The sequence below is a fragment of the Leptinotarsa decemlineata genome, unplaced genomic scaffold (assembly GCF_025532065.1).
Source record: "Leptinotarsa decemlineata unplaced genomic scaffold, Ldec_3_MD MMD2_P_RNA_scaffold_2, whole genome shotgun sequence".
Classification (NCBI taxonomy): domain Eukaryota; kingdom Metazoa; phylum Arthropoda; class Insecta; order Coleoptera; family Chrysomelidae; genus Leptinotarsa; species Leptinotarsa decemlineata.
In genome coordinates this window covers 22,359,931-22,384,683 of record NW_027412529.1, presented here as the reverse complement: position 1 = coordinate 22,384,683, position 24,753 = coordinate 22,359,931, and the positions used below count along the sequence as shown (strand labels likewise).

Genomic DNA, 24,753 nt, shown 5'->3' with positions numbered 1-24,753 from the left:
TCAAAAAAATATATACAGTTCCGTATTTAAAAATAGAGTGATGAAAATTGGGTACAATCAGATTATGACAAACATGAAATAAAGCCAAACATTTCCTTCACACCTTTTTGATACTATTGAAAATGGTGGGGCTATAGCAAAAAACCAAATCTGTCATTTTCAGTCTTTGGAAAAATCTCAAAAACTGTTCCATCTGAAGATATTAGCTTTTTGTTGCATCTTCATAAAGGCAACTAACCTTGTAGGACCTACAATTTCAGATAAAGCAATAGTGTTATCAATTGAAAAACGGCCTGTGTATATTCTAATATACAAAAAAAAGTTGTAAAATCGTGTTATTCACACCATTAATAACTCATAAACAAATTAACAACGTCGGTTCATAAAGTAATGAGAGTTGTCATGGTGCACGCAAAAACAAGTAAGGTTATGACATTTATGATTGTGCTCACATAACAAATTGTTAAATCTCAATAGTCGCAAAGTCAGCAATATCAGATTATTTACAATGCCGTGAACGAGAAGATTGAATCTTCAATAGCGAGTCCATTAATATTTAAAAGACTTCAAGTTTGAGATATTCGTCACTGAAACTATCTCAGGTTCCTCTTCCTCAGTTTCAGGTTCCTCTTCCTCAATTTCAAAGTTAGGTGAAGTTTTCCCCACTCTTCCCAGAAACTAATTTAAATAAACAATTATATGTTTTGTTTGCTTTTCGGGTTTTGTTGTGGTGTTTTTTGGTTATAATCTCCAAATGTTTCAACTGGAACTGCGGCAGCCATCTTCAGTGGCGTGGTCGAAGTACTCTTCTTGACGTATCAACTGAAACTCAGTTGAGTTGCAGTTGAAACTTTTGTATATTATAACCGAAGAAGACCACGGCAAAACTCGGAAACCAACCAAAAAATTGACGCCAGCTGTGAAAGCCTACATTTCTATATTGTCACTTTGTGTTTTTTTAAGAACTTTATTCAGATAATACAATCATGGTTACAATAAACATTTTAAATAGTAATTGATTATATTTTTCCCAAAAAATTAATCACTCCTAAAAATATAACCCTTTCAAATCAAATAAGATTCCTCATGGCTGGGATTAAATCAAATAGGTGAATGAATGTCATTACGATGTCATCGATGACATAAGCAGATCAAGCTTATTCCGTGACATTCAAAATCGTAATTCATGAATGAAGTGTGTGTATTTTCTATAATGTTATCTAATTTGGTACTGAAGAGCCTTAGGGCAAGTGTCTTAAGGCGAAACACGTGTATACCAGTTAGGGTGACAGTGTTCCATGTGAGTACAATTTATTACCATTCATTCAAAGTAGAACTCATGTGAATGATATCTGATTCTTATTCCTCCACAAATGTTCGATATACAAACTGAATAGAGTAAAGTATCCTCTGTATAATTCAGTGTTCATATAGAAGTATTTGTTTCGAAAGAATTCTTTTCTTTCGTGTAATTCAATGTTTATATGAAAGTAGCTGTTTCAGGAGGACTTTCTTTCAGTTTGTGTCTGAAAGTTACTTCTTTGCATGATCTACACATCCATGTATAGAGTTACTTATTTTCAAATTGATTAATCCTTCCTTTCTTTGGAAGATTCTCTCATCCATTTTTTTTGTATCAGATGGAGTAGTAGAAAGCCAAAAACTTTCTTTCCCAAAAAAAAAAAGAATATTATTTAGATTCACTTGAGAATACATAATACAAATGTGAATAAAAAAACTTAATAGTAATTAATACAGAATTAAATAGATTTAAACCGTTCCTTCGTTGAGTATGCTAGTATAAAAACTCTTTATTTTGTTCTTAAAGATACTGAAATTAGGGCTATCTGTTATTTCTTTGGGAAGAGAATTATAAGTGTTCATGGATAGTGTAATGGGATTATTTAAGCCAATATTAGTACGTACAGGTTCTAAAAAGACATTATAATGGGTACGAGTATTGTATTCGTGAAGCTGATTAACGAAAGTGAAGTTGGTATTACATTTGACTTGTTCATGTATAACCTTGTATGCAAATTTACCTTGCTCGATTTCTAGAACATCCTGAATAGGCAGTATCTTGGTTATAGTGTATAAAGTGTCAGCTGAGGTTCTGTAGTCAAGCCTGTATAACATTTTCACGACTTTGTTTTGAAGTATTTTTACTTTTTTTAATAATGTCTGTCCACATGTGGTAAATCACTATCTCTAACTGCAAATTGTGTCAAGTTTAGAAACGTATCTTTTATTGTAAGAAAGGTTTTGAATATTACTGGAGTTTTTTCCAACACCAAATCGTTATTTTTAACACCTTGACAAGTGTTTCGATCACCTAGTGATCATCTTTGATCTTCCTCTTGAAGATGATCGCTTGAAGTGATCATCTTAAATCTTCCTCTTGAAGATGATCGCTTGGTGATCAAAACACGTGTCGATGTGTTAAAAATAATGATTTGGTGTTGGAAAAAATTCCAGTAATATTTATTACTACACCAAAGGTTCCAAACAGTGCATCATAAATATGAGAAAAGTTTTGCAACATTTTTTTGTATCAAGATGATTAGTAGAAAGCCAAAAAAAAATATTTCCCAAGTATTAATGACTCCTAAAAATATAACCCTTTAAATTATCTTCTTTTTAAATCGTTATTTCTTTATTACACAAGCATGCTTTCATTAAGCATCCATTTATTGTCATTCTTTTTTCAGTCTATATGTGTCTCTTCCTACCTAAACTTCCTAGTATTTAAGTAATTTGTACCTTACCTAAACAAATTTCTTAAAAATTCAGTGGTCAGTGGATGGACATGCAGTCCAAATCGGAAGTCCAGTTTTTATCACTGGTCTTCACATGGCCTACTCCCAAGCGAGGACTGAGGATCCTCAGATATATACACACACTCACACACATCTCAATTAAATTATAAAGAACAGCAATGATTTTTTTATTATTATTTTATATAACTTACGTTTATGTATACTTACGTATTATTTTTCAGGCCTCGATTTCAGCAACCTGTAACGTGGCAATTCATATATTGGATAGGAATGATAATCCTCCAAAATTCCTCCAGTTGCACTATTTGGGTTTCATAAGTGAATCTGCCCCAGCACGAACTTTGGTACTAACGAACTCAAGTGAACCATTAGTTTTGAAAGCTTTTGACGAAGATTCTGAAAGGAATGCTTTACTGCAATATGAAATAATCGAATCTCATTCTAGAAAATACTTTCAAATTGATCCTCATACTGGTGCTATTAAGTCTACAAGATTGTTAGATCATGAAACCTTCAACAACTTCATTTTCCATGTGCAAGTTTCTGATTTGGGAAAGCCAAGATTATTTTCAGATACTACCGCTGAAGTTAACATCACTGTAACCGATGTTAATGATTGTTCACCAATTTTCTCTAAGTCTGTATACAATGTAACACTCTTATTGCCATCGTATAAAGATATAGAAATCATAAAAGTGGTTGCGACAGATCTTGATAGTTCTGAAAATGGAGTTTTAAGATACGATATCATTGAGGGAAATAAACATGGAACTTTCAAAATCGATCAGAAAACAGGACAAGTCACTTTGTTAGAGCCCGAAAATCTAAAATCATTTCATAAACTCCATGTTAGAGTATCCGATGGTAAATTTTCCAATGTAGCCAAAGTGAACATCCGTACAGAAAAAGTAGAAAATTCCAGTTTAGTCTTCCAGAAATCTTTTTACGAGGGCTCTGTATTAGAAAATTCAACCAAAATTTCTTATATCTGTGTAGTGAATGTGCTAGGCAGTGTTCTGAATGAACATTTGGAATTTCGAATTTTGAACCCAATAGATATGTTTACAATTGGTCCTACTTCTGGAGTGATACGAACAACAGGATTGAAGTTTGATAGAGAACTACAAGACAAATATGAACTCATCATTGAAGCTAGAAGCAGATCTTTACATTCTGAAATTAAAGTAGCTCGTGTTCCAGTGAATATTACTGTATTAGACATCAACGATAACTGTCCTATGTTTGTTAATTTGCCTTATTATGCGGTTGTTTCATTTGATGCTGAGAAGGGAAGCGTTATAACTAAAGTTCTTGCTATAGATCTCGATAGTGCTGAAAATGGAGAAGTTAGGTACGAGTTGATTAAAGGTCAAGGTGAACTATTCAAGGTTCAGAGAGAAACTGGTGAAATAGAAATCAAACAGAGTTTGCAAGGATATAACAAGGAATACGAATTACTAATTGCAGCGTATGATAAAGGTGAAGTTATATATCTATTATAGAAATGAATTTTACAAGAGTAACACCAATATATATTTTACAGGTATAACACCGTGTAGGAGTGATACTACTGTACACATCAAAGTTATTAACAAATCCATGCCAATTTTCAAGAAACAATTCTACTCTGTTGGTATTCCAGAAAATATTGCTTTACATTCTCCTTTATCTATTTCTATAGAAGCTGAATCTCCACTGTCACGTAAACTCATCTATAGCATTGTTGAAGGGGACGAAATGGAAAAATTTTCAATTGATTTCAATACAGGTGAGTTTAAATTATGTCAAAACTTTTCAATAAATTTGGAATTGATTGTGTAGAGTACACCAATGAATAATTGGTGTACTGATTGATAAAGAGTGAATGGCTTCTGTTGATGACTTTGTAAGTTTGTGCTGTTTCCTGCTATCAAGTGTTGCTTATTCTTGCCTTTGGCTAAGTACTGTTGAGTGCCAATAGGTCAAAAACATGTATCTGCAGTTTGCATTTTTGGGAGCTTTGTCCATGAATCCTCAATTTGATTTATTTATATCAAATTCATTCATATACAGCGGTATTCAAATTGAATTATGCACCTTTTTTTTTTCTTCAACAGGTGTAATATCAGTCGTAGATGAATTGGATTATGAACAACAAGCACAGTATGAATTATTAGTAAGAGCAACAGACTGTGTATCTGGTATATCCTCTGAAGTACCCGTCTCAATTGAACTTCAAGACTTCAATGATTGTCCACCACAATTTACTGAAGAAAGTTACAGAGTATCCATTACAGAAGCATCTCAGATAGGAACAGCTTTACTAACAGTATCTGCAGTTGATAATGACACTGGTCTAAACGGAAGAATCAGATATTCTATCAAAAAGGACTACAATAACGACACTGATTATTTTTACATTGATGAGGAAGAAGGGACAATATTTTTAAAAACCTCTCTAGATCATGAACTGTCAAATATGCATCATCTTATTATAGTTGCTACGGATCAAGGAGTACCCAGTATATCTAGTACAGCCCATGTTTGGTTGAAAGGTAGGTGCACATTTCATGTTCTTGATACATACACTATCACTTCAACAACTCTTTTTAATTTCGAAAAACTCATTACATTCTTCCACTAATAATTTAAATCAGAAAAGAGGAGAATTCACGGAACAGCACTAGAGTGTTGTTCTGGCGTAGTCTTTCACAGTTTCAGGTGTACTTTGCATGTACCAAAGTTGAAAAAAAACAAAACGTTTTCAGAGATATTAGTGAAGAAGAAAAATTTGTTTTGTTGAATGTCAACATCCCGTCCTTGATACACTAACGACGTTTCAACAAAATAGCACTTGGCATATTCGTGTGCTCTGCTTGGTAGCTGAAATCGAAACTGATGTCGTTCTTGTCGATGGTTGCCTATTCATACGCTGCCATAGACTGTAATTGTGGCATGGAATGTCCTGTTCTGGTTAGTTGGAGAGGTGTGATGTGTCTCGCTCGACTGAAGGCACATTGATTATTGTTCCGGCCAAGCGTACGCTGTTGGTGACCTTAGTTTTGAATATGATGGTTTTTCATGCAGCTGAGAGGTAGTATGCATGATCTCTCGTGTTTAAGCTGCTGATCTTCTCAATTTCGATTGCCTTCCTTATGATCCTGGTGTTCTGGTGCAATCTGTTTGCAGCTTTTGAAGTCGATGTTGTGACCTACATCAAGGTGGTATTTGTATAGGGCTGGGGTTGTTCATTGCAAAGTGAGAGTTTGTGTTCCTCTAATCTGACTTATATTGGCTTCTTTGTTTGGCCGACGTATTCTCCGCTACAATCTCCACATGCGATCTTATATATGCCTAGGTTTTCTAGGTTTACCCTAACTTTTGGGTTTTTAAAGAAATGTCTCATAGGTTTACATGTTGTTTTTATAAAAAAATATGATATAACTGACCGACATTTGATGAGAATCCGTTAAAACTTATTAAAAAAACACTTTTATGTGAGATTTTCACTTGTTTCGCTATACAATTGCATCTTCAGGCGTCACAATATATCGACTTTACTATTGTGACGCCCGAAAATGCTATTGTATAGCGAAACACGTGTCGCGGTTTTGTAAACTCTCAAGGGAAAAATTGGTTAAGGCTTTCGCGGCCAAGATTTTCAGTGTTACTATTTTCATTCGGATTTGAAGGCCGTCGTACTTTGGAACTGTATCCCAACGTTTCGCCAAGACGAGTGTCTGGCTTCTTCAGAGGTTTTTTCATCTTGATGATTCACCGATGGCTGGTGATTTCTAGTTCGTAGGTTGTATTTATGTTGACTCAGGTAGTTTGTCTCTATTGTTGATGTGTTGCTGTTGGCTGAAGTGTTATTACCTGTTAATTCCCGCCGTACCTATCAGTGGGTTGTTATTGGTTACGGTTTTAATACTTGACTTATTAATGCATGACTTGAAGTGAAGAAAACTCATTTTGTAAAGTTTTCTTCTTTATACGAGGAATTAGGCAAATTTCGAATACGCGGTTGGTTATCTTAAATTGTAGATAAGGATTTCAAAGTATTATCATTGTTTTTTTTCTTTTTTATTGTTTGGGAATTTAAACATGAACCGTGGATTTTTGCAGGTAGGTAGCTTAAATACTAGATCCTTAATACCTTCGTTAACAGATATTAAATTATTAGTTTCGGAGTATTCCTTTGATATTTTACTTATATGTGAATCTTGGCTCACAAGCAATATAAGTGATGATGATATCTCCATTGATGATTATAAGTTGTACAGATTGGATCGAGCTAACAGAGGTGGAGGGTTGTGTATTTTTCTGAAGGAAAAATATTCCAGTGAAAAAATTATTTTGCTTCAGACTTGCCATTCCAGTGAACAATTGTGGATTAAAGCAACTATTCAGAAAAAGAAAATTGCATTTGGAGTGATATATAAGCCACCTAATTTTGATAATAAAGATTTTATAGAGGAGTTTGAAGATGTTCTCGGTCTTATATATCCCACAGTAGATGGCATTATTTGTGGGGGAGATTTCAATATCAATTTTTTAGATTACGATAATAACAATACCGAAAAAATATTGTCAGTTATACAGTGCTTTGATTTAGATCAAATTATAGATGCCCCAACAAGAATAACTACAACAACATCAACACTTTTAGATGTAATTATAACTAAAGCTGTATGGGTTATTGACAAAGATATCATTGACACTAATGGAGTTTCAGATCATATGCTCGTTTCCTGTAAAGTAAATATTAGGACTTATGAAGATAAGTTTAAAATTCATGAATTTAGGGATTTCAAATATTTCAATGAAGATGATTTCAAGAGAGACCTTTACTGTATTCCTTTTTTCAATATATTTGATCAGGAAGGAGCTGATGAAAAAATACCAATTTTTGACCAATTGACCAATTTTTTCGATAGACATATGCTTGAAAACATCAAGAATAACTAAGAAGCAATCCCCTTGGCTAACTGGTACAATAAAAGAGATGATGTTAATAAGGGATAAAGCTTTCAGAAGATTCAAAAGAAATAAATCAGAAATTCATTTTCAGTTCTATAAGGACATGCGGAACGTCAAAAATCAGGCGATTAAGAGAGAAAAGAAGGCATATTTTATTTCAGAGCTCAATAAAAAAAAACAACAAAGATCTCTGGAAATCCATAAAATCTAATGAGTTCATACCAAATACAATTAACAGCATTCCAGAGAATTTGAAGAATCCCTCGCAGTTAAATGATTTTTTTGTTAACTCAATTTCTATTAATGAACCACCCCCCGAACTCACCTCTTTCTATACTGACAATAATATGATAGAATTTAACTTTAAATTTCAAGAAATACATGATATGTTCGTTTTTGAAACAATTTCTAATATAAAAACAAATGCAATGGGATATGATTTAGTGAATATAAAACTCATAAAAATGTGCTGTCCACATATAATTCCATATGTAACACATATTGTGAATTTTTGTCTGAAAAATAATATTTTTCCCACGGTATGGAAGAAAGCAATTGTAAAAGTTGTTCCAAAAAAAAATAATCCATCAGAATACAAAGACCTACGCGCCATTAGTTTAGAACTTTGTCAAAAGTTCTTGAAAGAGCTATTGAAGTTCAGTTGAAAGAACACATTGACAATTTCTCTATACTTCCAATAACTCAATCCGGATTTCGTAAAGGACATAGTTGTACAACTGCTTTGTTGCATATGGTGGACGATATTATAAGAGCACGTGACGAAAAAAATAATACAGTATTGGTACTTCTTGATTTCAGTAGAGCGTTCGATACTATTAACTTCGATTTAATGTTATTAATTCTTGGCTATATAGGACTCTCTAAAAATGCTTTATCACTAATCAGATCGTATCTCACCAACCGTCAACAAAAGGTTACCATAGAAGGAAACAGCTTACAATATTTGAAGTTGACATGTGGAGTGCCACAGGGCTCTATTTTGGGACCCCTTTTGTTTGCTATCTACACATCTCAACTTGCAAAATGTTTAAAATTTTGTAATATACATTTGTATGCAGACGATATCCAGTTGTATTGTAGCTTCTCACCTGAAATGATAGATATTGCGTGTACTCAAATCAATAGTGACTTAAAATATTTGTGAAAAATGCTTCTGATTACTGCTTAAATATAAATTGTAGTAAATCCAATGTTATTGTTTTCGGACCAAAAGGCACTAGAAATGATATTTGCAAATCTGTGAAAGTAGTAGTAAATGATCATGTACTTGGGGTTGTCCCAGAAGCCAAAAGCCTGGGCATCATTTTAGATAAGGACTTGACATTCGAAAGCCAGGTTAATCAGTTTATTCGGCGTGCATATTATTCACTCAAAATTATATATGGACACCGAAATTTCCTACCCATGAAGGTGAAGGCGAATTTGTGCGAATCATTAGTTATATCTATATTCAATTATGCTGATGTTTTGTATGGTCCATGTTTAACCAACCAATTCAAGAAAAAGATACAAAAAGTTCAGAATTCCTGCCTACGGTTAATTTTTGGTATAAGAAGAAGAGAAAGAATATCACATAAACTGAAGGATACAGGCTGGTTAAATATGAACGACAGGAGAGTGTTACATGCTGCAACTTTGTTTCACAAAATAATTAATAGTAAAGTGCCGTCTTACTTACACCAGAAAATCACTTTTAGAACTGATGTGCATAATATTAATGTAAGGTATAAAGGCCGACTTAACTCCGCCATCCTTTCGCACAGAGTTCTTTAGAAGGAGTTTCAGCTACCAAATCTGTGCAATTTATAATGACATTCCCGAGCCCATGAAACGAGATGACTTCAATCATTTTAATATCAATTTCAAACGATTCTTATTATCTTCAAACTATTAATGACCCAATAGCTACCTACCTATTACAAATCTATAAATAGTCATAATATTTTAAGATATTTAAAAATTCTTTTTGTTTATTCCTTTGCGTACTAGGCGACATTTTTGAGGTTAAGTGGAAGAGCAATTGAATGATGACTTGTCATCATGTAAATTGAACTTCGCCTTTTGTCTTCTTATAATAAATGAACTGTACATGATTAATTTGATTTGAATGTATTAGAAGATAATAAAGACGGTATTATTATTATTATTATTATTATTATTATCTCGTTCTCAGGCAGATGGGGCGATGACAAACATGTTGTTTGTGGTTCGCTTCAGCCTAGTTCGAGGAATGATACTTGAAGGAATTGAATTTTAAATTATCAGAAATCATTGAGTTTATGTTGATGCAGGACACTACCTTGCACTGTCGAGTGTCCCAAACAGGCCGAAACCGGTCTGCAGGTGTGTTTCAATAATTGAAAATTGATTACGGCAGTTGTATCGCCAACAGCATATGCAGGAATAACTTCAGTGAAGAATCCTGCACTGACGCCTGTCGGATATAATCCAACGACCTTCTTGGTATTAACCAAGGGAGTAGTTGTTTTCTGATAGGTGTCAGTCCATTAACCTACAGTGTAGGTAATTTGAGACTTGCCCGAACGAATTGTTCTTTTAGATAATTTGATTTACAGCCAGTCTCCAAGTGTGCTCACTCAATTTGTGAAATGAGTAGCTCATTTGGAAGCTTGTTATAACGACTGATAGCATTATACTGTAGGGAATTGTTATGCAGTGATGTTCTGTGCAGAGGTATTCAAAAAATATTTCCATATTGTGTTTTGTTCACGTTCAGATGAATTTTCATAAAACAATGAAAAGTTATTTGTAGCAAACATAATACATTTCAAAATATAAATGAAAATAACCGTCAAAATATGATTGCCACTGAAAATTCTGGTGTTGCATGTGCAAATGGTTAGTCAAAATAATAATAAAAAATACAGACAAACACCACATCACAGATCATATGTAAACATATTCAAATGCATTATTTAAATGAAACATATATCAACAATCAAAAAAATACTAGTTCCTAATGTCATTAAATATTCCTGTAAAAAATGATGTAATCAGTTTCTTGCAGACAAGCGATGGTTATAGTTTTGTCATCCATAAACAGATGACGATTTAATATATTTTGGGGTAAATCATTCACATACAGCAGTAACATTGAGCGTCCGATAACCGATCCCTGGGACACAAAGTTTTACAGCCTGAGGACTAGAAACTGAACCATTATATAAAATTACATATTTTTCTTCATCATGAGAGACTTCATTATCCAATTCATTATTTCATGAGAAAAACCCGACATTTTGATTTTTTGCAAAAGATATTCAAAATTAACCGTACTGAATGATTTTGATACGTCAAAAAATGATACATAATTGTTAGCAATATGAGAATATATAGGAATATACAAATTCGAGTCTATGCATACGGATCACGTAAACTATAAGTGCTAGGTAGTAGGTTAAATTGTGACAAAGTTCACTATTTTCGAGAACATTTGAATGATACCAAAAAATCGATTTTGACTGGTTTGATTCCGGAGATATACGAAAAAAAAAACAATTTTTAAGCTCTTTTATTTGCTCTAGCTTCATTAAATGCAGATATGTTGAAAATTTACTTACACTTTGCATTAGAACACCCTCAACTTTGAAACTCTAAACACGGATCTGTTTTTATAGCAATTTTTGATAGGCAATATTCATATAATATCGTAAAATAGAAGTTTTTTCGGTAATTCCTAAAGTCTCTATAATTTGATGATCACTAAATGAAATTATTATTGTACTGGGGTCCTGTTGATTACTCGCTTATTATTCTCAAAAACTTAACCAAATATCTATAGGTTAGAATGAGGTTTTCCACTTCGAACATAATTTTTATAACTCTCCTGTGACTAATTTAGCTTTGAAAGACACAAAAACCTATTTATTCCACCTTTCGAGAAAAAAAAAAGGATTTTTGTAGACTATGGCATCATAATTACAAGCTTCTCTATATCATGCCTAAAGGTAACAGATTTTTTCAATAATAGTGGATTGGCGCAATAGTTTGTAGAGAGTCGGTGTCATTGGATGACAAATATATAATTACATATGGTTTGACTTAGTCTGAACAAAGAATTCCAATATTTCAGTATCAATGTTTTGTGACCACTTAGTCCAATATTTCTGCTAGGAGTTTATAGTGCATAAAAAAATCTTCTGCTCGTATTACCATTATTGGTGTTTCAAAATCCAGTTTCAAGACCATCAATTATGATTCCCAATTGCATCTTGTATCTGTTTTTTTTTGTTAGACTATATGTTCATTTTGGTATTTTTCCATTTTGTAAAATTTGAAACTTTAACTGAGTGGTTTTTTATGTCTCATTTAGTAGATTTTTACATAAAAACTCTTGCTTGATTATTTTGAACACACGATAATATTCTAACATTGTCGAATACATTTCAGTAGATTTTATAGAATATATGAAAGAAATTATTTTTAAATAGGCTCAACAATCAATTTTTAGACAAATCATTATTATTTTGTGATTATAATTTCCCATTGTTTTTACTTCTGTGTATATTTACTAATTTTATTTCTTTTATTTCAGTACTAGATATGAATGACAATCCACCTAAATTTGGACAAAGTACATATACGTGTAGGTTATCCGTAAATGCAAAAAGAGATCAATTTATGACAGTGGTTCATGCAAGTGATCTTGATGAAGTAGATCAAAACAACTTACGCTATTCCATAGTTGCTGGAAATGACCAACAGATATTTTCGATGAATCCAAAGACAGGAATAATGACTTTAACTAATATAGAAAACTTTGGTTCACAGCATACTATGTTCGTTAATGTATCTGCTTCTGATGGAGTCTACACCACCTTTGCAAAATTGAAAGTAGAATTAATAGCCGCCAATATACATGCACCAAAATTTGATGAGGTAATCAGAGATGTTCAAGTTCCAGAAAATCATCCAGCTGGTTATTTAGTAGCTACGGTTATGGCAACCGATAACGATATGGGGGAATTTGGAATTATAAGTTATAGTATTTGTTCGGAATTATTGGATAAATTATTTTTTATTGACAAGAAAACTGGGAAAATAACAACCAAAGTTTCATTAGATAGAGAACAAAAAAATATATATGAAATCTTGGTTTCTGCAACTGATGGCGGTGGGTTATCTGATTTCATTACAGTAAGAGTGAAGGTCACAGATGAAAATGATAATGAACCAACGTTTTTGTTAAAAGAATACAAAATCAGTATACATGCCAACTTGACCAAAGGTATTAGCTTCACTAAAGTAAGAGCAGTTGATGTCGACGAGGGTATCAATGCACAAATAGAATACTCACTTTATGATAGAAAGTCACCTGATATTGCAAATATTTTTGAAATCAATGGCACTACTGGAGATATTTACTTATTAACAACTGTTAATCACCATGGTGAGTCATATTTGAAATACCTCATGAAAAATACTTTTTTCTTTTTTTTCTTTCAGTTGGTCAAGTTTTTCAGTTTTTTGTTAGGGCTAGTGACAAAGGTAAACCTAAAAAACATTCAGATGTACCAGTGAATGTTATAATTATGGGTCCCAATGATTTTCCTCCAATATTCGAAAGACGAGTTGCAAAATTTTTTCTGTCAGAAAATTCTCCAACAGGTAATATACCAAAATATATAATGTAACAATTACACACTCAAAATTACATTTCAGGAACTGTCATTACCCGTTTGAAAATAGTTCCAGATATTCCAGTTAATTTTCAGATCATTTCTGATTCAAATGAAAATCCACAATTCCATATTGATTCACTTGGGCAAATATCTATTGCTAGGCCCCTCGATTTTGAAACTCAATCATTTCATTTGATTGGTGTTTTAGCTTTAACTGACTCTAGCCCACCCTTAGCTACGTTGGCAGAGATTATGTTACAGGTACAGGATGAAAATGATCATGCACCACAGTTTGAAAGTTCAACTTATATTTTATATGTAGCTGAAAATATAAAAGAAGGCAGCTCAGTGTTAAGAGGCAAGCTTGCATATTTCATGATATTAATTTTTTTATAATGCTACATATTATATTTCAGTATTGGCATATGATGAAGATCAGGGTAACAATGGAGAAGTAAGATACGACTTCGCAAATGATTTAGCAGAAACATCGAATTTTTTTTCGATAGACACCCACACAGGGTGGATAACCACCATAGCTAAACTTGATAAAGAAACTAAGTCGGAACACAAGTTTTATGTTATTGCTAATGACAATGGAATCCCACGACATTCTACCAGAACAAGGGTTATAATTCGGCTGAAAGATTATAACGATTGTCCAACAAAATTTAAAAAGACTATATACAAAACTTCAGTGAATGAAGATGCACCACCAGGTACTGTGATAGTGACACTTGATACTGTGGATAATGATAAAGACTTATCCACAACAATTGACTTTTACATTGTATCTGGTGATCCCAATTCACATTTCCAAATTAGACAAACTGGTGAAGTTTATGTTGCTAAACTGTTAGATAGGGAGACTGTTCCTTTCTATAATTTGGATGTGATTATAACAGATGGTTATTTCACAGATGTAACCAAATTGGAGATTACTATTTTAGATGCCAATGGTAAGTCACAAAAAAATAATAGAAAGGTGTATGTACTTGTGTGGGTCTGTATGTATTTGTGTGTGTTTCTCTATATTTGTGGTACAATGTGCATAGGAGAAACAGTTTTTGTGGGACCAATTGTGCTACAGGTACTCGTGAATACTACAATTTCAATTGAAAAGGGTATATTGTAAGGTTTTGGCTTTCTACAAATAAATGTGGGAATCTTCCAAAGAAAGGAAGAAAACAAATAATTTCAAAATAAACTCTTTAGAAAGATGTGTACATTATGTAAGTAACTTTTAGACAAACTGTAATTCAATATTTATATAAAAGTCGTTTTTAAGAGAGTTACTTCTTTGCATGATCTACGCATCATTGTAGAGAGTTCATTTTGAAATTGATTGTTTTCTTCCTTTCTTTGGAAGATTCCCACATTTTTTTGTATAAAGATATTGAGAAGTAGAGAGCCAAAACATTTCTTTACCACATTTTCACAGTTTTATTGATCTGATATTTTGATATTTGATATTGATATTTAAATTGTAGTGTACCTACTCTGTCTGTACTTGTTCTTATCATTTTAATATTTAACTTTTTACTCTGTAATTTTGCTTTTGTCTCTATAATCCAAATTTTTGACATGTCTTATACCACTTATGGTCTTCAGATTAATAAATTTGATTTGATTTGATTTGAATGCATGAAAGTTTAGTTATCAAGTTTATCACAATCAACAAATTTTCTGTTACCGCAGTGTGGTGTTAGGTCATATGTTCAAATATTCAACGATACTTCTTGTTTACATAGTTTTGTTTACGAATTTTACACATTCTTTCTAATTTCTTGCAAATATCTTAGCCTCCGTCCATGTTATTCCTCTCATTTTTAGTACCTTATGAAGTGTTCCAATCCATGTTTGCTTAGTTCTTTTTTCTCTTATTTACTTTTGCTTCCCATGTCTTCTTCACCTGTCTTTGTATTCGCCATTCTTTGTAAATGTTCCCACCAACTCAGTTGCCTTGTTTCGATAAAATTCTTCACCTATTTTATTTCCAGGTCTTCCACGATCTTTGTATTTCTCATTCTATTTTTTTTTCGTGACACCTCTAACTCTTCTAAGGAACCGTTTGTATTTTGTTCTTTTTTCGTTGTGTTAGTACCCAGAACTCGCAATCGAATTTTAGAACAGGTCTGTATATTGACTTGAATACATTAATTTTTGTTTTTCTAGATATTTCCTCTTTGTTCATTAATGTATGCGTAATAAAGCTTGATTGTTTTCTCTATTCATTTATTAATTTCTTTCTCTTGTTTTCCATTGTGAACTATTTCTACACCTGAAGACTCAAAAGTTTTCACTTGTTCAAAGTTTTTTGTTCTCAAGTTGTATATTTATATTTGCCTGTTCGCATATTATCATAAATTTTCTTTTGTTTTTATTTATTGCCATTCCATTTTTCTTTAATACTTCGTTCGATACTTCTAAGTTTTTATGTAAATTTTTTAAATTTTCGTGACATTGTATGATGTCATCTGCAAAAGCTCTTTCAGAGATGTCTACCCTTTGTAGATTCCTGTATCCAACATGTAGTTTTTTCGTTTTTGAACACATAGTTTCTAAAGGATTATTTGTACATTAATTTGGAAATTCTCAACCGATTTTGTTATTTTTTCATGTCACAACTGCGAAATACAAAAATCTGCATACTTCACTTCTTTTTCAGTAGTAACGATATTTTACTTTCATGTAATTTTTTTCAGATAATCCTCCGTTTTGTCTCAAACATCGATACTACAAGACATTGTCCGAGGGAATATTACCTGGATCATTCATTTTGTCTATTGAAGTTACTGATATGGATGGACCAGAATACTCTAAACTAAAATATATTTTATCTGGCAGTGGATCAGAAGACTTTCACTTAGATGAAGAAGCTGGTCATTTGAAAACGGCAACATATTTGGATAGAGAGAAGCAACCGAAATATTTACTAACTGCTAATGTACATGATAAAGAATATTCTAACTGGGAATGTTCATCTCAAATTGAACTCATAATATTAGATCTCAATGATAATGCTCCCGTTTTTACCCTGCCATATTATTCAGTATCATTAGATGAAGATGTGGAAGTTGGAACATTAGTTACCAAAATACATGCTACTGATGATGATGCAGGAATTAATCGAAAAATCAAATACTCATTTATCGACTCGTTCAATAATCATTTCCGAATATCTTCTGACAGTGGTATAGTTACCCTTGCTAAACCGTTAGATAGAGAAATGAAATCTAAATACAATTTAACGGTACAGGCAGTGGATTATGGAACTCCGCAATTATCAAGCAGCACCTATATAGTTGTAAACGTACAAGATATAAATGATAATCCTCCAGAATTTGAAAAATCGCATTATTTTGCAATTGTTCCTGAAATTGATGCTATCGGTACAGAAGTTGTTAGAGTTTTGGCTACATCCAAAGATATTGGAGCAAACGCTGAGGTTCACTACTCAATTATAGGAGGAAACGAACATAAAAAATTCAGCATAGACAGTACGACTGGTGTCATAATTGTATCTGATACATTAGACTTCGAAAGGGCCAAAGACTATTTTCTAACTATTCAGGCTATTGACGGTGGTATACCACCTTTGAGCAATATCGCTAATGTTAACATAAGTATAACCGATTGTAACGACAATGCACCTGTTTTCAGCCAACAGTCTTATAATGCTAAAGTTGGAGAAGATTCTCAAATAGGTGAAAAAATAATACAGGTAAGGTCATATATAGTCTAGAAAGAAAAGATATGAAGATACAATTTTTAAACTTTGAGTTATTTTGACACAATTTGTGTTTTGTATGGAGAATTAGACTTTTGATGAATCAGAGGTTTATCGACACTGTATTCGTTTAAATAAATCTTACGATTTTTATCCCTCTTGGGCATACATTTCAATGGTGGTATTTTTTCACTGGCTGCATAAAAAATATAACAAAAAAATTGTAGGACGTGATTGACATCTTTCTGGTTGAACATATAAGACCAATAGTGTTAATTTTTTCAAACAATGATATAGTGCAGGGAGGGTAACCTGCGGCTCGTGAGCCACATGCGGCTTTTTAAAGAATTTTTCGTTTCTCTTGATAAATATACCAGAGTTCCCTTTTCATTTTTGTGCTATTATATTAAAAAAAAATATCGTTTCGTATGTGTTTAAAAATATCATTTAAATTACTGACAACAAATATGAAAGACTAAGTGCAACGTTGTAACAAATTTCATTTCCATTCAAGTCAAGAATAATATGACTGCATTTCATCAGTTCAAACTTCCATTGTCTAATATAAATTGATTTGAAATCCCTGAAAGAATCTGTAAAAATATAAAAAGAGATTAGCTGAAAAATAACAGTTATACAGGGTGTAACTAAATAAGTGTAAAACATTTAAGGAGGTGATTCCTCATCGAAAAAAGATAGGATCTTTCCTATATAAAAAAATTTCATTGGAGCATCCCTTGTTAAGACACAGCTTCTTAAAGGGGGTACATAAAATTTGTATAACAATTTTTTTCACAAGCACTAAAGAAGTTACAATATTGAAATTAACCTGACATGTTGTACTACCAAAAAGACACTTAGCCAGAAATTTATTTGGTTTACCACATGATTGTAAGGGGTGGAAAACGCAACCCCTAAAATTTATTTCCAATGTAACTTTTTGTCTTATTATTTGTTTACCATCTAAAAATTTATTTCCGATAGCCTGTTTCATTCTAAACAAAAAATGTCTCTTGGGTTTTTTACCCAAAATAAACCAGTTCCCAACAAAAACTTATTTTAGGAACAAGTACAGAGATACATTGTCATAAATGCGAAAATACGAAACTAATCTATCTAGTAGGTCGCTATTAGCGATAGTGACAATTAAATTGGTATGACGCTGTTAGTTTGTGAATTTTCGATATTGAATTAATACTAATTGTGTGTTGTTCTGTTCTTAATTTGTTAATTTAATATTTCACTTGTGAGGCGTACGTTCAATTTTTAAGAGAAGTGAATTCAGTACTGCTGAAGGAAGTTCCTTTGGGCGTCAGAAGGGATATGTTTTTTATGAATGATGGGGCTCTCGCCCATTTTAGTCAAGTAGCACGTCAGCATTTAACTGAAATATATGCAAATCAGTGGATAGGTCGAGGAGGACCACAGAACTAGCCCGCTCGATCCCCGGATCTCAATCCTCTCGATTTTTCTATTTGGGGCCATTTACAGCATTTGATTTATCGTACTCCTGTTCGCGATGTAGAGGACTTAAGAAACCTCATCATCGATGCGTGCAGGGTAATCAGAGAGACTCCAGGAATATTTGAGCGAATATGTGGCTCAATGCGCCGACGTCTAGACGCATGCGTAATATCTGAAGGTAGACATATTGAACATTTACTATGATTTCTACAGTTGTGTGTTTTGTTATTAATAAATTAGTTTTGTTTATTACCCTTTAATCGTTAAATGCAGGTACTAACTACAAAATAACAATAAATCCAGTTCGCATTTATGACAATGTATCTCTGTAGTTGTTCATAAAATAAATTTTTGCTGCGAACTGGTTTATTTTGGGCAAAAAACCCCAGAGACATTTTTTGTTTAGAATGAAACAGGCTATCGGAAATAAGTTTTTAAATGGTAAACAAATGATAAGACAAAAAGTTACATTGGAAATAAATTTTAGGGATTGCGTTTTTCACCCCTTACAACCATGGGGTAAACCAAATAAATTACTGGCTAAGTATCTTTTTGATAGTACAAAACGTCAGGTTAATTTCAATATTGTAACTTTTTCAGTGCTTGTGAAAAAAATTGTTATACAAATTTTATATACCCCCTTTAAGGGGCTGTATCTTAACAAGGGATGCTCCAATGAAATTTCTTTATATGAAAGATCCTAACTTTTTTTCGATGAGGAATCACCTCCTTAAATGTTTTACACTTATTCAGTTACACCCTGTATTAAGCAAAAAATTACAATGAAATGACATACAAGCAACAACCAAGAAAACCCAATAAAATTGAACTGTAAACACGAGCTGAAAAATTAAAAAATGATCAAGAAATGAAAATTGAAAATATAAAATTAAAAGACTCCAAACCAAGTTACTTCAAGACGTTTCGATTGTTAGTATCCACAATCGTCTTGGTGATAACTGGACTTGTCCCTTCAAAATCTGACTATTTATAGGTCATTCGACTGTTTCTTCCCTCTCTCCGCTTCATTGGTTTTTAGCGGGAGCTGACCGTTTGGCGGGAGTTGGTCGTGTTCCGCTTGATTAGAGGTTTCCATGTGTTACGTATCTCTACGCTAGCTTGGCTAAATGCGTTGTTGGACAACATATATGCGGCTTCTTTGAATTTTCTCCTAAACCAGTGTTCCTCCTTGTGGATGATTTCAGCTTAAGCCCACTTGATGTTATGTTGATGAGTTCAAACATGCTCTGCTATTCCGGATTTGCTGGTTTCTCCTCGTTGTGGGTGTTTTTTTGTGCTCGGCAATGCGAACTTTCAATGGCCTTGTATTGCTTGTATGTCATTTCATTGTAATTTCAGTTTTTTGCTTAATATAATTGTTATTTCTCTTTTTAATTTTTTACAGATTATTTCAGGGATTTCAAATCAATTCAATATCATATTAAACAATGAAAGTCCGAACTGATGATGCACCAAAAAACATCGTCAACCACCTTCAAACAATAATATGACTCATCAAAAACTGCGCGAACGAACATAAACATTGGCGTAATTTTGTAATTTTTCTCGAATTAAATTTTTTTTTCCCCATATTAAACAAGAACTTTTTTCTGAATCCATTTAAAACTAACATAATTCAAGATGAGTTTTTCATTTCCAATATAATTATGACCTAAAAAGCATCTGGAGAATTAGAAATATGCAAGATGTAATAAGATGCAAGAAGTAATAAGATGCAAGAAGATCAAGCTCTACAATTGACATATAAGTCGAGGTCAATTATTAAATTTTGGAAATTTGTATCAGAATCGAAGTATCCTAAATTAAAATTAAAAAAGCTGCTTGTCGAATTATTTCAATATTCGTAACAACGTATTTATGAGAATCATTATATTTCATTTTAAAATTCGTGAAATCCAAACATACCAGTCAAAATTAACTAATCAGCATGTCAAAGAATTACCAAGAAAAGAAAAGTAATATAAATGTGTTTAATTTTTATAATGTTCAAATTCAATACACATATTTTGTACTTTCTGTTAAATTTGTTTTTTAAAATATGTTTTTCCGTTAATCAGCTGTCGCCCCCATACGAACGACAACTCTCAGAAGTTGAGAAACTTGTGCGAGCTAAAACTTTACGAGGTCTTACCTTTTAACGTGTGATTCCTAATATTTATATATTTTCAATAAACATAATTTGTGTAAAAAATATCTGTTACCTTTTTTGCATACGTTTTAAACACGTATTAAATTTCGGCACGAGAAAAATTTCAAATTTTGGAAAATGGCTCAGACCATCAAGGGTCCTGGCACCCCTGATGGTATATCCTTTCATTGCTTAAAGTCTCATCAAAACAGTAAGTTTTGAAATATTCAAAATAGCAGCATTGAAAAAACAAATACTAATTAATAAATATGTTAATTATTGGTATTTTATAAAAACAAATTCAACTGGTGAGTGAGTAACTTATTGTTGGTCGTTTAAAAGGAAATTTGAATGTTTGCATTTATTTCCAGTGATTCCAGCAGGTTGAATTTTTGTTCTTCATTTTCTGTATGTAATATGTCGACCGTGTTGAGATCTTGGTTGTTGTCTTAAAGGTGGCAAGCATACATAAAATTGGTTTACTTCATTTCAAAAATTTTATGGCCGAAGATTTTCGTTTTGAGACACCTACAAAACATTCACATACATACAGAAAAATCATCAGATAAAACAAAAAGACTACCAACAAAATAAAACTTCATAGTATATAAGACTGGTAACTCCTCCATATAAAGAATTACAGGTCAAATATAGACAAAGATAACAAATGAAGTGCCTACAAACCAACATATGGATTGTGTTCAAAGTTTGCATGAGAAGGCATTCAAGAAATTTTAAATTTCTTTGTAGGAAGGACTTCAAAAAATGTGAAAACTATATTGTTACGTTTTTCCCTGTGGGTTGACCAATAACTGACTACACTGAACAATAGTCAAACTTAACTTTATTTCACTTTAAATACAACAATCACATCAAATAAAACTTCAACTATTACTCGAATGTCTATCGCCTTACTGATCGCTTCGCGTACCGCACTGTAACCTCTACTTGACTCTGTCGATAAGCTCGTGGCTAGCATTAATATATCGTAATCGAATGCAGTAGAAATTTCGCCAAAGTTCCATCGGAATCGGTTGCATTATTCTCTCTGCTTCTAGAGCGGCAGGGAACATCGTACATTCGCGTGCTCTTAGCTATGTCACGATTGGTTTATGGCTACCAGTGGCGGCCGGCGTTATTTTCTGTAGCGGATGACTTACAACAATATTTATTTTTAGGCATGATCCACATGTTATTATGTAGACCAATGATTTGTTATCTTTGTCCATGTTTAACTTGTTCTTAATATGGAGAAGTTACCAGTCTTATATGCTATGTTAATGTGCTCATTTATTAGTCGTCTTTTAATTTTATCTGATAACTTCATTGTATATATGAGCGTTTTGTAGGTGCTTCGTTACTAGGATCATAAAAAAATGTTTGAACAAAAGAGAACCAATTCCACCTATGCTTGAGTCTTTAAGAGAACAACCACGGTTTCAACATGGACTACGACATTTCAGATACATAAAATAAGGGACATAAGTTTATCTGTTAGTATCTGTGAAAACGAATAATTCAAATTTTCTTCAAATGAGCAACAAGAAGTTTTTCACTTTAATAATTGTCGAATATGTTTTCGTAAATGAAATTTTAATAATCAACATATTTATTAGTTAACTGTGTCCAGAAATAATAATAATATTCATATAATCATCTAATTGAGCTTTGTATTTCTCTACCGTTATATAAAATACATTGTAGAATTGTTTGATGTATCAGTCCAACTAATGAAACTACAGTGTAGTGAAACGCGTCTTGAATGAAATTCATAGTGTGAAAATTATATTATTATTATCATGGATAACTCCAATTTTGTTCATGTAATTGTATTTTTTTTTCAGATCACTGCAACAGATTTGGATAGTGGTAAAAATGGAGAGGTGTTATATTATATTTTGAAAGGAAATACAATGGAACACTTTCAAATTGATGAGAAAACAGGTTATGTTTCAGTTGCTGCAGAATTAGATAGAGAAAATATATCAAGCTATGTCATAGAAATTCTTGCTAAAGATAATGGCCTGCCAGTTCTTTCTCGTCAGTGTTTATTGAATATTGAAATTTCTGATGCGAATGACAACCCACCATTATTTTCAATGCCTAATTATACTGCAGTTATTCAGGTACTATATTTCTTTGAGATTTTTTCTATTGTTATATTTCAATTTCACTTTATAGGAAGATAAGCCGATTGGATACTCAGTTGTCAAATTTGAAATCACGGATAAAGATAGCTTTCCAAACACAATTCCTTACACTTTTGATTTTCGAAGTGGAAATGATGGAAACACTTTCCGATTGGATCAAGATGGTATTTTAAGAACTGCAACAAAATTCAACCACAAAATAAAAGATACATACCTATTACAAATAAGAGTATTTGATAATGGAATTCCTCCTCTGTACTCAGATACATGGGTAATAGTAAAAATAATTGAAGAATCACATTATCCTCCAATAATAACACCTCTAGAAGTGAATATCAATTCATTTTTAGAGGAGTATCCTGGTGGTGTTATAGGAAAAGTTTATGCAAATGATCAAGATCAATATGATACTTTGACTTGGTCGTTGTCGCCGACATTTGGATCATCATATTCAACACAGGACTTGTTTGAAATAACTCAAACAGATGGGACTTTAACTGCTTTGCCAAGATTGGATATTGGAAATTATCGCCTCAACGTTACAGTGACCGATGGAAAATTCTCAAGTTACACTATAGTAAAAATAAGTGTTGAATTGCTATCAGAAGATATGTTAGAGAACTCGGTTGCTCTGAGATTTCGCGATGTTAGACCTGAAACATTCATTCTTAGCCATAGAAAAGGTTTTATTAGAGCAGTTAGGAATGCAATGAAGTGTAGGTCTGATGATGTGGTGATAGTTAGTGTACAGCCCTCAGGTAATGAATCACCAAGATCAAAACGTTACACAAGCAAAAATTTGGATGTACTTTTCACTGTTCGTAAATCTGATGGTGGCTTTTTCTCGTCCGATGCCATACGAAAGGGACTGAATGTGAGATTGAATGAGTTAGAGGAAAGCACCAAATTGGTTGTAGAAGAAATTATTCGATTGGAATGTAGTGACAAATACTGCCTGTATGGCATTTGTCAGGACCATTATGTGTTAGAAAATGATGTTATTGATCCTATCTTCACAGATGTCACAAGCTTTGTGTCCCCTAGACATCGTCCATGGCTGGAATGCATTTGTAAGGAAGGCTATGGAGGAGACAAATGTGATACCATTGTAAATGAATGTGCCAGAGATCCATGTTCAACTTTCAAACTATGTGTACCAGATTCATCTCAAGTGGGATACTCTTGTCAGTGTCCAGAAGGCTACACTGGGCCAACTTGTGAAATTGATATATCCAAATGTCATAGCAAGAGTTGTTATGTTGCCAGGAATCCAATATCATTTAGTGGAAAGAGTTATTCCCAGTATAGAATTATAAATAAAAAATCAATTGAGGATCAATTGAGTTTGAGTTTGCGAATTCGAACAGTACAACCCACTGGAAATCTGATGTATGCTGCTGGCAAAGTGGACTACAATATTCTAGAGGTATGTATGATAATTTATATATATATATATCACTTTCAGAAAAATGTAGGAGAATATAGAGAAATTGTTTTCATTACCTACTGATTTCAAATAAGATTTGAGCTTTATCAAATTTTTAAATTTTTTTTGGTAAGTTATAAATATGAACTCCATTATGAAAAAGTGATATTTTAGCAAAATTTAACTTGATTAGTTACTTGATTGTCTTGTATTATAGTTATGACCGCCAGTTTGGAATAAATATCAATGCAAAATATTTTATATTGATTGAAATTGAATGAATAAATACATATTTTCAGTTTAATTAGTTGCTACAGCTTTTACGGATTTCTCAGCGTGTTCTATTTCACCAGAAAATATAACTTGAAAATACACTTCATTTTTGTAATATTTGTAAACTTGAATAGCATTGATGGCAGCTCCCTACATTAATTA

General features: G+C 32.6%; 1 protein-coding gene across 1 annotated transcript in view; it reads left to right on the top strand.

Annotated features, from left to right (window-relative positions):
* The window catches only part of kug (FAT atypical cadherin kugelei), a 93,359-nt gene that overhangs the window by 42,783 nt on the left and 25,823 nt on the right, over window positions 1-24,753 (top strand). Inside the window, exons 10-19 of the mRNA XM_023162607.2 lie at window positions 2,999-4,256; window positions 4,321-4,545; window positions 4,874-5,311; window positions 12,313-13,167; window positions 13,224-13,385; window positions 13,440-13,757; window positions 13,816-14,358; window positions 16,105-17,123; window positions 22,587-22,868; window positions 22,924-24,318. Coding sequence (XP_023018375.2) covers window positions 2,999-4,256; window positions 4,321-4,545; window positions 4,874-5,311; window positions 12,313-13,167; window positions 13,224-13,385; window positions 13,440-13,757; window positions 13,816-14,358; window positions 16,105-17,123; window positions 22,587-22,868; window positions 22,924-24,318 — 6,495 coding nt within the window. The remainder of the gene's footprint in view (window positions 1-2,998; window positions 4,257-4,320; window positions 4,546-4,873; window positions 5,312-12,312; window positions 13,168-13,223; window positions 13,386-13,439; window positions 13,758-13,815; window positions 14,359-16,104; window positions 17,124-22,586; window positions 22,869-22,923; window positions 24,319-24,753) is intronic.